This window comes from Sus scrofa, chromosome 2 (assembly GCF_054392235.1).
Source record: "Sus scrofa isolate SSC_HxYL_T2T_F1_AM1 chromosome 2, Sscrofa_HxYL_maternal_Yorkshire_Landrace_v2.0, whole genome shotgun sequence".
Taxonomy (NCBI): Eukaryota; Metazoa; Chordata; class Mammalia; order Artiodactyla; family Suidae; genus Sus; species Sus scrofa.
In genome coordinates this window covers 127,485,832-127,501,774 of record NC_139384.1, presented here as the reverse complement: position 1 = coordinate 127,501,774, position 15,943 = coordinate 127,485,832, and the positions used below count along the sequence as shown (strand labels likewise).

The window sequence follows — 15,943 nt, the reverse complement described above, 5'->3', positions numbered from 1 at the left end:
GAAATCTGAAACGTTTTTCACTGGACCAAAATCAAAATAACAGCAGTGCGGTACTTCCCCTTGAGGCTGGGGGAGAATCCATTTCCTTAGTTTTTTCCAGCTTCTAGAGGCCAACTGCATTCCTTGGCTCGTGGCCTCTTCCTCCATCTTAGTGCAAGCAGTATAGCAAATCTCTGACTCTGACTCTGTTTCTCCTTCTCTCACTGGGACTTTTCTGTCTCCTTATAAGAACCTTTGTGATTATAGTAGGTCCACCCATATAATTAAGGAAAATTTCCTTTGCTTGTTTACATCTGCTTATTAGTCCCTTTTAGCCATGTAAGGTAACACATTCACTGGTTTCTGGGATTAGAGCTTGGACATCTTTGTGGGGCCATTATTCTGTCTACTCCAGGCATGTACATACACTTCTTCGTTTTTTTCAGATATACACACACAGGTCTTTGTTTTAAGCTAAAGGTTTTTTTAAAGTTATATTTTCATGAGTGAATGTTATTTTTTGGGTAGATTCAGATTTTCTTTTACTAGATTTGTTCATAGTGTGATGTATAATGGTTACTAAGATGGTAAGCACATAACCCATTGAGGAGTATTTGAAATACATATTCCACTAGCTATTTTTAGGTTCTTGGTTTTATTATCGCCTAATTTATCTCAGTATATTAGCTATTTCTGACATAGTTTATAATAAAACCTAAGAAATGATAAAGCAACATGGCCTTGCACTTTCAGGCTTGTTATAATACTATTTCTGTTGGTACTCTCTGTTCATTTTCTTTACACTGTGCGATCATCTAGCCACAGTGTGGTTCCAGTCCCTCTTCATGCTTTTACCACCAAAATTCTCAGCATGGTGTGACTCCAGTAGATTCTACCAATGCTTTTGAACCCAAACGTGCTTTTGAGTTATAGGTAATTTGTGTCTTAGCCTGGGTGCCCTGTAAGTCAGAATCTTGAGTTAAGGCCTTTTGTAAAATACTTGCTTTGGGGAGTGATCCAGGAAGAGGAGTACTGGCCTAGAAGGAGTTAAATGGCAAAGAGGGACAGCCAATACAAATATGTTCTCAAATTGATCATCACATTGTACAATTTGGAAAGTCCTGAAAGCAAGGAATTTCAGAAGTTCCATATAGAATTGTCTACCTAAGGAAAAGAATTGTATATACTAGCTCCTGTCCCCCTTTAGTCAAGTATTGCCCTATTAAGTGTTCACTCTTTTATAGGTGGTATATGCATGAACATTGAGGACCCACACTGGTGTGTCAGAGATCCTAGGGCAGAATGCAAAAGAATATTTGGCACCGCTAACGTTCTGTCAGTTTATACTTGCACAGTAGTAAGCTGATTGATGGGGCAATGACTAGGGTTAAAGTGAGCCAAAAGAATGTAAGTTGGGGGCACAAACATCTGACATATTTGCATACTGATCCTGTTTACCCTCTCTACTGGAATATTACACATTTGCTAGATAATAAGATACTTGGGAATAGGGAACATTTCAGTTTATCTTTTCCCCTGTCTTACAGAGCTGCTGTGAGAGAGTACTACACTCTGGTGGCTTAAAACCATAGAAATCTATTCTCAGAGTTCTGGAGGCTAGAAGTCCAAAATCAAGTTGTCAGCAAAGTCGGTTACTTTTGAAGGCTCTGAGGGAGAATCTGTTCAGTGTCTCAGTCCCTAGCTTGTTGTGGTTGCTGGCAATCTCTGGCATTGCTTGGCTTGCATCTGCCTCGCTTCAATCTCTGCCTCCATTATCACATGCCATTTTTCCTATGTTCATTTCTTCACATGGCCTTCTCTTAAGGATACCAGTCATTGGGCAAGTAAGACCTCATCTTAAGTTGCTCACCTCTGCAAAGACCCTGTTTCTGAATGAAGTCAGTTTTCACAGGTACCCAGGGGTCAGCTACCTATGACTCAACATATCATTTTGGGAAACACAATTCAACTCAGAAAACTTCCTTATAGTATTTGCATGGTGTCTTGTGAATAATAAGTTCTCAAATGTTTGTCTCTTTGAATTATATGGAGAGAAATCCATCATCTTACTCTTTTAATGGAAAAGTCATCTTAGACATTCTCTGAATTTGTGCTCTCTTTTTTCTTTTCTTTTCCCCACTTGGCTGATGAAACACTCTTTCTCTTTATTCTTGCTTTTATTTGTCTTTTTGCGGCTGTCACTGAGTAAAGCATTTGGGGAATTACAAAGCCTAAGTATTAGATATAAACCTTGTCTTAAAGGTGCAAAACAAAACTCACCAAAGTAAAGTGAAATAATTAAAGAACAGTTTAGCCAACTTGTATAGTGTTTACTGTACAATCATGTAAGGCAACAGAACTGCACCTTAAAGAATGGGGATATGATAGAGCAGAGGAAAAAACGATGGGGCATTCAAAAGGAGATGAATTATGAGCATAAGTACAAAATAATTAGTGTGAGATAATAATGAGGAGGGAGTTATTAAAGGAGAAGATTATATTGGGACTTAATAGAAAATAAGTTTGAAATGTACACTGATAACGTGTATAACAGGTCATGAAGGCCACATGGAAATAGCATTACATGTTCTTAAGAGCACGAGTATTGGAAACAAATATATGAGTTTAAATCCTGGCTTAGCTACTTGATCTGTATTTTTAGTAAAGTTATTTGCTGTTTTGAAGTAGCACCTTCCTTAACTCTGAAATGACAATATTTCATTTGAGTTAAGGAAGTGAAAATTAAATTTAGTTAAAGTACATGGCATATTAGAAGTATGCAATAAATGGTAGACTTTCTAAATTTCACATAGCCAAGCACAAAAATAGGTGGGTATACAGAGGATTTCAATAATATACTACAGTCAGTAAACAGGTATAGAACTTTGAGAACTTTGTGCCCTTTTTCCTTTTTTGAAATTTCAGTGAGATTCTTATGAACATCAGTCATGTTCTTGTCTACAAGGCAAACCTTTAAAAAGTTTTAAATGGTGGGGTTCCCACTGTAGCTCAGTGGTTAACGAATCCTACTAGGAACCATGAGGTTGTGGGTTTGATCCCTGGCCTTGCTCAGTGGGTTAAGGATCTGGCGTTGCCGTGAGCTGTGGTGTAGGTCGCAGACGTGGCTCGGATCCCGCATTGCTGTGGCTCCCACGTAGGCCGGCGGCTGTAGCTCCAATTCAACCCCTAGCCTGGGAACCTCCATATGCTGCGGGAGCGGCCCAGGAAATGGCAGAAAGGCAAAAAAAAAGTTTTAAATGGTAGGCAACAGTCTCAAATCAGTCTAATAAACAATAAATAAAAGGCAGTAAAAAGATGACTTAAAAGTCAACTTATATACCTAGCAATTGGGAAAAATCTTTGAAATATCCTCATGTCAAAGAGGAAATCAGTATTGAAATGATGAATTATTAAGAGATAAAGAGGAAAACACTTCGTACTAAAACCTAAGAAATATGGCTGAGAAGAAAATTAGTACTATAAATATATTATTAAAGAAGAAGCTGACAAATGAACATGTAAATAAAGGAAAGTAATTAATGATTCAATTTAAATAACAATAAAGAACATAATAAACCAATGGAAAATGAGGATGTAATTAGTAAAGATGAATGCAGAAATGAATAAAAGAGAAAACAAAATAATGAAAAGGATATATAGCACCAAAGGTTGATTTTGTGTGTGTGTGTGGATAAAGATCAGTAAAATAGATGAAACCCTACAAAGCCTGACTAAGGGAACAAAAGATAAAAAGATCATGAATGGGAAAAGAGATGAATTTTAAAGAGAATATATATATTTCTGTGCTAATACACTTGAAAAGCTAGAGGAAATGAATAATTTACTGGCGAATTATTAATGGATCAAAATGATATGAGAAGATGAAGTTAAAATATGGAAAGATTTAACCACAAAAGAAATTTTAACATAATCAAAAATTATTTCCTCTAAACAGGCACCTTCTATCTGAATTCTAGCTGGCTTTCAAAGTCTAGATAAGTTATTTTTCAAATTATTCTAGACTATATGAAATTAAGAAACTTCCTACCAATTCATTTTTTTAAACTTAGCATAAACTTAATTTAAAATCTTACTATATTTTTTTTTTGTCTTTTTAGGACCGCAACCACGGCATATGGAGGTTCCCATGCTAGGGGTCCAGTCAGAACTGTAGCTAGCTGCTGGCCACAGCCACAGCCACAGCAACGCCAGATCTGAGATGCATCTCTGACCTTCACCACAGCTCACGGCAACGCCAGATCCTTAACCCTCTGAGCAAGGTCAGGGATCAAACCCAAGTCCTAATGATGCTAGCTAGTCATGTTTGTTACTGCTGAGCCATGATGGGAACTCCTAAAATCTTATTTTAAAATACTGTAAAAATTTTAAACTATATCCTGGTTTCTCTTATTTAAAATTGCACAGGAAAGGAGTTCCTGTCATGGTGCAGCTGAAACGAATCCAACTAGGAACCATGAACTTGCGGGTTCAATCCCTGGCCTCGCTCAGTGGGTTAAGGGTCTGCTGTTGCCTTGAGTTGTGGTGTAGGTCTCAGACGCGGCTCGGAGCTGGTGTTGCTGTGGCTGTGGCATAGGCCGGCAGCTACAGCTCTGCTTAGACCCCTAGCCTGGGAACCTCCATATGCTGCAGGTGCAGCCCTAAAAAGACAAAAAAATAAATAAATAAATAAAATTCCACATCGAAAATGGAGAAATGAACAAATAAGTAAAATAATAAAATATCAACAAGTAGTGTTTCTTGCAAGAATGGGGGATGAGTCAAAATGAGAAAATATTATAATCGACAGCATTAAAACAAAAGAAAAAAACTGTGGTTATATGTTATAGCAAAAAGTGCTGTAAAATCATTTAGAAACCACTTCTAATAAAAATGTAAAATAAAAGGAAAGTATCTAAACATGTTAAAAATATTTACTGAAACCTAAGAGTAGGATTATTAAATGATGGAATACTAAATCATTACTATTAAAATCAGGAATATTGTTCAACATTATTTTGAAGTTTTAAGCTAACAATAAGACAAGAAAAAGAAATGAGGTGTAAAAATTGGGAAAGAAGAGACAAAATTACCTTATATATTTGCGTACCCAGAAAGTCTATAGAAAAAACTGTTAGGGAATTCCCGTCGTGTCTCAGTGGTTAATGAATCCGACTAGGAACCGTGAGGTTGCGGGTTTGATCCCTGGCCTCGCTCAGTGGGTTAAGGATCTGGCATTGCCATGAGCTGTGGTGTTGGTTGCAGACATGGCTCAGATCCCGAGTTGCTGTGGCTGTGGTATAGCCTGGGAACCTCCGTATGCTGCGAGAGCGGCCCAAGAAATGGCAAAAAGACAAAAAAAAAAAAAAAGAGAGAGAGAGAAAGAAAGAAAAAACTTAGAATTCATGTAATTTGATCAGGTGGCTACATAATGAGTATGTAGTAAATAAAATTAATAAAATTATGTAATAGCTTTTATCCGTACTAGCAGTATCTCTTATGGAATGGTGGTGTTTCATTTATAGCAAATCAAATAGCACAAAACCCAAAAATAAATTTGATTCAAGATGCATAAGGCCTTTTCTTGAAAAAAACAAGAAAATTTGATTGAAGGACTTTAATTATTCATGACACAAAGAGGTAAAATTTAATATCATAGAAATGTAATCTGTCTTAAATTAATATAAATGTATTCCTGGAGTAAACTCAGCTTGATTCTGCTGTGGTTTCTTTCCTGTATGCTATTGTATCTGTTTCATGGCATCTTGTTTAGGGTATTTGTATCAGTATTCATAAATGATATTAGCCTGTGATTATTCCTTTTCACACTACTTTTGACTTTTATATCATAATTGTATTGGCCTCAAAGAATGCATTGGGGAGTACCTTTATTTCTATTCTTGGAAAAGTTTGTATAAAGGTTGGAATGATTTATTCTTCAGACGTTTGATAGAAGGTATCTGCAAAACCATTTGGATCTGATATTTTTTTGTGTTGGGAGAAGGAAGGGGGAAATTTAACTGCTACTTCAGTTTTTTAATAGTTGTAGAACTATTAAGGTTTTCTATTTCTTCGAGTCAATCCCCACTCCCCGCCCCACCTTTGAATTTGTTCCTTTTTAATGAGCTCTTCTCTGTCTCTCTGATTATATTCAGTCTTTTCAAAACACCAATTTTTGGCTTTGATCTTCAAACTCTGCAAAAGGGTATGCAATAAAAAGGCAAACTAGGAAGACAGGAGACCTTTTTCCAGAGGCAATAACTGTATTTTTGTATAGCTCTTTAATGACATTTTTTTATCATTTTTTTTTTACTAGAATAAGATTGACCATATGAAACATGGTGATCTGCACTCTTTTTTTGTTTTCACCCTTTTTATTGTTTTTCAATCAACTTCATTCTTTTTAATCCCAATGTAATGTCCTCCTACATGAATGTATCCTGTTTATTTAAAGATAATTACTCTTTGGGAGTTCCTGTAGTGGCTCAGCATTAACAAACCTGACTAGTATCCGTGAGGATGCAGGTTCAATCCCTGGCCTCCCTCAGTGGGTTAAGGATCTGGTGTTGCCGTTAGCTGTGGTGTAGGTTGCAGATGCAGCTCTGGTCCCACGTTGCTGTGGTGGTGGCATAGGTATAGGCCGGCAGCTGCAGCTCCAATTCAACCCCTAGCCTGGGAACTTCCATATGCTGCAGGTGCAGCCCTAAAAAGCAAAAAAAAAAAAAAATAATAAAAGTTGTTACCCTCTTATACCAGAGAAAAACTCCCAATTTTTGGAAATAACCTAAGAACCCGATCTGTTACTCCTAGTCTAGTAATAGGCATCATTACATCAGAGCTCCAGCAGGCCTTCTATGTGCCTTACATTCATTAACAAGTCAGTTAAAATAAATTGTTCATTCATTGCTCTGTAATAGCCTCCTTGGAAGAGGGTATATTCCATTTAAGTTTCTTTAGTTAAAAACAGAATTATTTTCATAATTTAAATGCCACATAATGTTCTTAAACATTTAAATACCTGTAGTATAAGGAATAGATGCAGATTTATCTGTTTCCTTATAACTGTCCTCTTTCCCAATGCTAAAAGTTCATCTTTTCACCTGTGTGTGAGATGCTATCTTTATCATGACTAAATTTACCTATTTTCACTTCTGGAATTTTAAAAATGTGTTCCCTTGGTTGATCTATTCATATGCCAGCTTTTTAAAATCTTTTGGGGGGCTGAGGGGGCCACATCTGCAGCATGCGGATGTTCCTGGGCCATGGAGCGAACCCGTGCTACAGCTGTAACCAGAGCCACAGCAATGACAATGCTGGATCCCTAACCCACTGAGTCATGAGGGAACTCCTAAAAGCTATTTATTTTTAAATAACTTTGGACTTAAAAAAGAGTTGGAAAAATAATAGTCTCTATGTACCTTCAGTCATCTTCCCCTAATGTCATATATCTATAGTATAATGATCAGAACTAAGAAATTAACTAACAGGTGCACACAGTTAACTACATACCATTTTACTTATAATGGCTTTGTACAATATTTTAATATGTGGCAGGTGTACTCCTACTCTTCTCTTTTCATATTTTCACTTATTTGCTTGTTTGGTTTTTTTTTTTTTTCAATTGTCTAGCTGCAGAAAACAAAATAAAAACAAATCTTGTATAGTATTTGTATTGGGATTGTATAAAATTTATATATTAACTTAGGGAGAAATGACACCTTTATGATAGTGAATCTTTATATACATGAGCAAAGTATGACTCCCCATTTGTTGAAATATACCTTTGTGTCTTTTGGAAGTGTTTTATAGTTTTTGTTGTATATGTTTTGGACTCCTTGTTCAGTTTATACCTCATTATTTTATATTTTTTAAAATTGTAACTAATTTCATCTTCTGTCTGGTTTCTTTTTGCATATATAAAGGAAAGATTTCTGTAGATTTGTACTAAATTATTAGATTATTTTATGGTAATATTTAGTTCACACTTAAGGATATTCCAGGTATATGATGGTTATATCATCTGCACATAGTATTCTTTCTAACTTTATTCTTTGTGTTGACTAGTATAATAAATTAGAGTGGTAAAAATGGTGAAGGTGTTTCCACATTAAGTGTGGTACTGGCTTTGGGGCTGATCTATATCATATTAAAGAAGTGTGTCTTTAGGAAGTTCACATTGTGGCTCAGCAGTAACAAGCCCAACTAGTATCCATGAGGACATGGGTTCGATCCCTGGCCTTGCTCAATGGGTTCAGTATCTGGTATTGCTATGAGCTATGGTGTACGTCGCACGCAGCTCAGATCCTGCTGGCTGTGGCATAAGCCGACAGCTACAGCTCTGATTCAGCCCCTAACCTGGGAACTTCCATATGCCACATGTGCAGCCCTTAAAAAAAAAAAAAAAGTGTTTTTATATTCAGTATTTTCAACAAGAATGGGCATTGAATTTGTAAAGCATCTTTTCATCACTTTTGGCATGATAATAAATTTTTCCTGTGTAAATCTATTAACATATTGAATAATGTCCATTTTCTAATAGTGATTTTTATTGTAAACTTTAGATTTTCCATTTCCTTTTATGGTTAGTTTTGATAAATTAAATTTTCTAGTAAATTATCTATTTCGTTTAGGGTTTCATGTTTATTTGCATAGAGTTGAGCATAGTAGTCTTTTATGATTCTTTTGTTTTTTGGAGGAGGGGAGGTATTTCTGTCTTATTTCATTACCAACTAACAGTTCTGGCAAATAGATCTTTTTTTAATTAAAGCAAAACAATAAAAGCAGTTTCACGAATTTTTTAAAAAGTGGTCTCAAACTACTTAAATTATAATAAAGAATCCTCCAGATGTAATTCTAATTGAGTATTCCTTGCCCGCCTAAACTTTTCTGCCTCCTTGCATTAATTTTGTAAGATACTTGTAAATTTGTTTTCCAGTGAACATTTGGATAAAAGTCTGAATAGCAGTCCTTTTGCTTTCTTCTCCCCGACCCTACTCTTAAGAGGTGAGGATCTTTTTAGTGGGCATCTTTATTAAAAAACAAATTGAGATAGTCATATATTCTCAGTAAAGTGAAAGATTCAGAGGTTTTTCCCCATTTCATGAGATAAATTTAGATTTTTTCTTTAATATTGCTGAGTGACTTGCATTTAAGATATATTTAGAATGAAATTTTTGTGATTGTATAAGAGGCATTGTAAAGTAAATTTATGATTTCTTAAATTTTCCAGAAAGCAATTTTGAGTTAGGGATGGCTGTTGTATGCTTAAATGATGTAAGGCAAAGAATTAATTACTCCATGAAACATTTTATTTCTCCTGTAAAATTATATGAAAACCCCCTGCTTTCTAGACCTAAAATGACTTAAATGATTTAATTATGGATAGGAGAAAAAAAGGCCATCAAATGTCTTAATTGTCCATGTGAAAATTTGAATTCTTTTTCCTCCAATAAAGTGCACTTTTAATACTGTCTTGCTCATCTTGCCCATCTGGCTCTATGTGTGATTGTATAAGGCTATAACCTCCGTGTCTGCACATACTTATGTGTACCTATCTCTTTTCTCCTATGTTATTATTTTAGTGCAAAATTGCGTATTAAAACTTTATTTTAAATGATGAATTTTAGGGCTTTATTAACCGTCAGATCCGCTCCTCTGTCACCTGGTTTTTAATATGCTGTTTCCAGATCTGCTTATTAATGATATGATCAAAAAAAGATAAGTGATCCCACCTATAAAGTTCTCCTTTACTTTTAAGACATCTCCTCTGTCCTGTTTAAGAGGGTGAATTACTTCTTCACCTCTTATCCATTGCTTGGGGAACTGGGGCTTATAACAGTAGATCAGCATTAGGTCTTTCTAAGGAAGTTATGTTTCATATGTATTTCATAATATAACTTATATTTGCACAGCACTTCTATTTTTAGACCCTCCTTTTGTTATTTCTAGTAGTATCCCTGCGAATTATATTAGAACAGGTTGTAAATCTCCATTTTACAAATGGTGAAATGAATTCAAATGAAGGGGCAAGGGCAAAACCATGACTGTGACTGAAATTAAGACCCATATCTCCAAATACAAGGCTAGTGCTCATTCTTTTCACCTAAGACTTTGAGAGTGATCCCTGCCTCCCAGGACTCCCTTTTCTCCTCAGGTGACAGTGGGTTGCACCAGGTTTATCCCTGACTCTACCCGTTGGAGAACAGATGACACCTGAGTCCCTTAATTCCCCTTGTTAGGGGCCTTCCAGTTGCTGAACTCCAGTATTGTCATGACTAGCCAGTGTTATAACTTGTCTGTCATATTTTATGTACTGAATTTTTAGTATAGAAACATTTTTGTAGTGTCCAGATCTTTAAGTATTGCTTGAGTACTAACTTTGTTGTACTTTTTTAGCTCTTAAAGATAGGTAGAATTTCATTTATTCCAAGGTGAGTTTGGCATTAAACTAAAAAGAGAATCTAGGTTTTTGGAACTTGGCTGGTCTTAATTCCTAGCAGGGACCCCTTAGTACTGGGATCTCTCCTATGTCTTTCTCTTCTCCCCTCTTCTTTTACAGTCGTGTTAATTAATTTCCATGCTCTGCTTCACTTCTCTTTGACAGTCTCTGCTACTAAAATCATCCATTTTCTTTAAATGTCTTTCAGCCTCATTCTGAGCACAGTGGGTCCCAAGACACATATGTCATAGCATGGCCTATTATATTCATTCTTGCAGATAAATTAATAGAATTTTATATTACTAATTATTATCATCTTTCCGTCCTGAAGATCTCCCTTGTGTCTGTTTTGTTAAATGACTGCCTTTTTAATGAGGGTTTCTTAGATCTTCATACTTCCCCATGAATGATGTTTAAGACTAGCCTTTTATCAAGTGAAAAGTGATAGAATGCAATATTCATTACCCCATTCTGGCTATAAAATTATGTGACTACTGGACCAAACCCAGAAATAAATGAACATTACCAATGTAAATAAATCTCTTATCAGTGGTTATATTTCCTAAGTTTTTTCTGTAAGGTCATTTAAAATATCTTTAAAACCTTGAAAACAATTCTGACCTGATAGGAATCTCTTCCACCTGGGAAAAAGGCAAATATCTTCAAACACTTCTATTTTATTCCTGTTTGTCTTCAGTTAAGACCCTTGTGTCTTATCCTCTTAGAAAGATGCTGCTACTTGCACGATACTGTTTTGAGACTGAAATGACCACATTAACACAATTCTTATTAAATGTCTTCAGGGTTTTATTTCTTTATCCCTTTCTTTGTGAACAAGCAGCCACTTTATTTTTTAGTAGTGAATTTTCAAAATCCTTTTTAACCTTATAGGTCCAAGTGTAGCCAAGGATGGCTGCAGCTTCATATGATCAGTTGTTAAAGCAAGTTGAGGCACTGAAGATGGAGAACTCAAATCTTCGACAAGAGCTAGAAGATAATTCCAATCATCTTACAAAACTGGAAACTGAGGCATCTAATATGAAGGTATCAAGACTGTGACTTTTAATTGCAGTTTATCCATTTTTATTTAGTATTCCTTCCTATAAACTTGGGGTTAGGCAGTTTACTCACTTAAAAGTGTTATTTTTAAGTTAAGCAGTAATTTGTAAACTCTTTCTTGCAAAAGTTAACACTTATATTTTTAACCACAATGTTTTGAGTTCATCTAGCTAATCTTATAAGGAAAATGATTGTAAAACTCCAGTGACTAGTCACTTAGTTCTTAGTTTTGTTTTGTTTTGTTGGTTGTGCCCATGGCATGTGGAAGTTCCTGGGCCAGGTATCCAACCCATGCTGCAGTTGTGGCCGGCGCCACAGCTGAGGCAGCACCAGATCCTTAATCCACTGTGCCACAAGGGAACTTGCAGTTCCTCATTATTTTTAAGATTAAAAATAAGAGACCAACTTTACCATCACTGTACTGAGGCTGGGTGTTCTTTATAGTCCATAGAAACTAGACTCACAACTTTAGAATATGTCCTAAGTACTAAAAATAGCCATCCTCCCCAACTCAGATCTTGTCCTCACTTAAGTGTTTCAATGATGGATGATCCAAGAAAGCAAGGTGCCCTAGTGGGAAGAGTCCTGAATTAAAAATCAGTACCTGGAGTTCCCATTGTTGCTAAGCAGGTTCTGGATGTTGTCTCTCTGAGAGTATGGGTTCAATCCCTGGCCTTGCTCAGTGGGTTAAGGATCCAGTATTGATGTAAGCTGTGGCATAGGTCACAGATGCAGCTTGGATCTGGTGTTGCTATGGCTGTGGCATAAGCTGCAGATGCAGCTCCAATTCAGCCCCTAACCCAGGAACTTTCATATGCTGCAGGTATGGCCATTAAAAAAAAAGAAAGAAAGAAAGAAGAGAAAGTACCTGGTTGGTCCTGCTCCTGGTTTTGCCATAGCTGAAGTTTTACCCAAACCTTAGGTACCCTGCTAGACTTAAGTTGCCTTTTTGGAAAATACAGTCATTGCACTAAAGCAGATGATGTTCATGTCACCTTCAGGCTCTGAAATTGGTTTGCCAAATAGCATAGAAAAGCTGTGATAACCTCCAAGAAAGTTAGAAAATACTCAGCCTGTATTTGGGAAAAAACATGTTGCAATTTCAAAATAATTGAGGTTAAAACTTCAGCTGTTTTAATTTCTAGTTACTTAGGCAGATTCTCTTCTCCCTGAATTAATAACTCTATAGAATTGGAGATCACCAACAAAACTGTTACTGCTTCTCTTTTAAAAAAAAAGTCTTCCTCCTGCATTTTGTTTCTGCTCCTTGGCTGTTTTAACATTGGGGTTCTTGACCCTGTTGTTCTCGTCTCCTCACTACTCTTAGTCCTTACTCATTTCCTATTCTGTTCTAGTTCTTTTTCCATGCATTTCAAGGGCTCCCTTATTCTTCAAGTGTCTGTGTATCACTGAACTATTTTTGCTCCTCATTTAACCTTTGAATTCAATATCATAACAGTTCAGACTTTACTCATATGTACCGTTCTATCTACCCATCTGTCTGTCTGTCTACCTGTAAATCTTTTCTGGGGTAAAAACTATCCTCAGCAATGACAGATCTCCAAGATACTTACCTCAGGTCCTTTTGGAAATAAGGTAGACTGTAAATAAACATTTTTTTTCCTCATGTAAACTATGGGCGACCTTAAAAACAACCGAATCGATAACCTACTGGGTTAAGAAAGAATAGTTTGGTATTTTAGCACTGATCAACATAATATATCTAAAATTATTGTACATAGCATGTGGTTTTAAAAGTTTAAAGATTTAAAATTCCCAGCAAAGAACTCTTTCCTTTAGAAGGATATTTTGCAGAGAATTCTTTCTGGCACACCTGTCTGAATGTCTCTTTTGTAGTACAGAATTCTAAGATTCCTTTTAGAGTTGGTTTTTTTGTTTTTTTAACTACTTGAACAAATTCAGAATTCATTTTTGGGAGACATGTTAACCTATCCTTAGATCCATCTCCATGCTAAAGTGGAATATCTTTCAGAATAATAATAGAAGTCAAACCCTTAAATTTCTACAGTGGAATATCAAATTGACCGCTTAGCCATGTAGTATAATATTCATCATGAATATTAGTATTTAAGCTATGTCTAGGAGTTCCCTTTGTGGCTCAGCAGGTTAAGAACCCAACTAGTATCCATGAGGATGAGGGTTTGATTCCTGGCTTTGGTCAGTGGGTTAAGGATCCAGCATTGCCTTAAGCTGCTGCATAGGTCACAGATGCGGCTTGGATCATATGTTGCTGTGGCTGTGGTGTATGCCGGAAGCTGCGGCTCCAATTCAACCCCTAGCTTGGAAACTTCCATGTGCCACGGGTGTGGCCCTAAAAAGCAAAAAAAAAAAAGGTATGTTTGAATTCAGCCATGAATTGATTTTCACTCAACACGTGCCTGTACACACATCCTTGCAAAGCCATCCACATATTTCTTCAGAATTGGGTGTATGGTATCATAGCGTTTACATCCTTATACTGAAATTATTTATATATCTCTTCTTAAGAGATTTTATACTGTTAAAGAACAGAAACCATGACCTGTTTATTTTGTCTTAGAATATTGATTTGTGAAATAAACACTTGGAAACATTGGAACATCCTACATTGGATTAAAGTTAATCCAAAACAGTGGTTATTCCCCCGCCCAAAAAAATCACTCATTAGACTTTGCAATATATTGTATGATCTTGAATTATGTTTGCTGATCATTAACCTATTTACCCTTTGGAAGGCAAGGTGTGTCTCCTCCAACTCGATGTCAAGATTTCTGAAATTTATGCAGTAGTACCATCTAGTGGCAAAAGAGAGTACTGCTTTGGTACTGATTACCTGTCATTTGATACTATAAAAATTGTGTGTGTGTGTGTGTCAGGGAAATGTGTGTACAACAGTTGGGGATATGAGGACACTGACTGTATATTTTAAAACATTAGGGGAATGTTGAAGTTCCCCGGTGGCTTAGTGGGGTAAGGATTCAGCATTGTCACTGCTGTGGCTCAGATTACTGTGGTGGCTCAGATTGGATCCCTGGCCCAGGAATTTCCACATGCTGCAGGCACAGCCTCACCCCAAAAAACGAAATCGAATAAACCTAAGGAAATGTTTGTAATTTAGGTATAATTATGGCATTGTGGTTGTGTTTAGAATGAATCCCTTCTTAAATGTACATAATGAATTTTTACAGAAGAAACAATATAGTGTCTGAGATCTGGGTTCAGGGGCTGGGGAATGAGGAAGGGGTTATGCGTATAGATGAAAGAAGCCCATGAGTTGATAATAATTGAAGCATGATGTGAGGGTACATAGGAGTTTGTTATATTGTTTTCTACATTTATGTATGTATTTGATATTTCTGTTATTAAAATAAAATACAGACTTAGATTACCTCAAATCAGATAAATGCAGAAATTATAGCTGAACTTAAGAGAAATTATTTATTGTATTTTTTTACTCCAGGGCTAGAATTCAAGATGATTTACTTTAAAATGCTGAGCATGAAGATAAATATGGTTAGATATGAAACACTTAAAATGAGAGATAGAATGGTTATAGAAAAAAATTACCTTTAGGTAAAATATTAATCAACTATCTTTTTTGTATTTGAGCAAAGCGAAATATTTATAAATTGCCCTATAAACTAAAATCATATACATGTAAAACATTGTTTATTTTCACAGTGTAAGAAAAAAAGAGAAATAAAAATTCAAATTGACAAATTTCATAATTCATTTTGAATACTTTATTACCAAGTGTACTTGTATCTGATAATGAAAAGAATCTATAACTATGATGTATTGAAAAAAACAGAAGTGGGTCAAGAAGCACCCCCCTTGAAAGGACACAGTTACTTGTTGATAAATATTTTCTATTCATTGATTGGACCACAACACATTTGTCTCTAAGAAATAATTCTCTGATGTTTTTAAAAACCGAACTTCCAGAATTTATAAATACAGATAAATATCCTCGCCTTTAAAATTACATATTAATTTCAAAACTTATCATTTCTCAAAACTTTTTTTGAAATATTTTATTTGGAATTGTTTTCCAGTCATGTTGCATTTTCTTTTAAAAATTATTTGAAATCTTTTAGATTGTATGTAGTATGCAGACAGAAGCAGTCATTCAGTCCTGCTGCAGCAACTAAGAGGCACTGAATCAAAAATTAAAATGATAATTTTTAAAGATACTGGAGAACTATGAACTCATCAAGGACTGTATTAACTAAAATTCCTAAGAGGAAAGAGTTCTTTCTAGAGGACCTGAAATCGCTGGTGATTTTCTTCACCTGGGATATCTGTTGATTCTGGATACAAACTGATAATTCATCACTGGCAAAGATGTAGGGACTGTAATGTCCATGAGGATGTGGATTTGATCCTTGGCCTTGCTCAGTGGGTTAAGGATCCAACGTTGTGTGAGCTGTGGTGTAGGTCGCAGACGTGGCTTGGATCCCGAGTTGCTGT

General features: G+C 35.8%; 1 protein-coding gene across 48 annotated transcripts in view; it reads left to right on the top strand.

The window, feature by feature from the left end:
* APC (APC regulator of WNT signaling pathway) overlaps positions 1-15,943 on the top strand; it is a 324,590-nt gene that overhangs the window by 239,717 nt on the left and 68,930 nt on the right. For 23 of the 48 annotated variants that reach the window (XM_085009317.1, XM_085009297.1, XM_085009295.1 and 20 more), the window contains 1 exon segment: positions 11,306-11,458. The exons of 12 other annotated variants lie outside the window; for them this stretch is intronic. In XM_085009317.1, coding sequence (XP_084865443.1) covers positions 11,324-11,458 — 135 coding nt within the window. In that variant the 5' untranslated portion in view covers positions 11,306-11,323. 48 annotated transcript variants of the gene reach the window in all.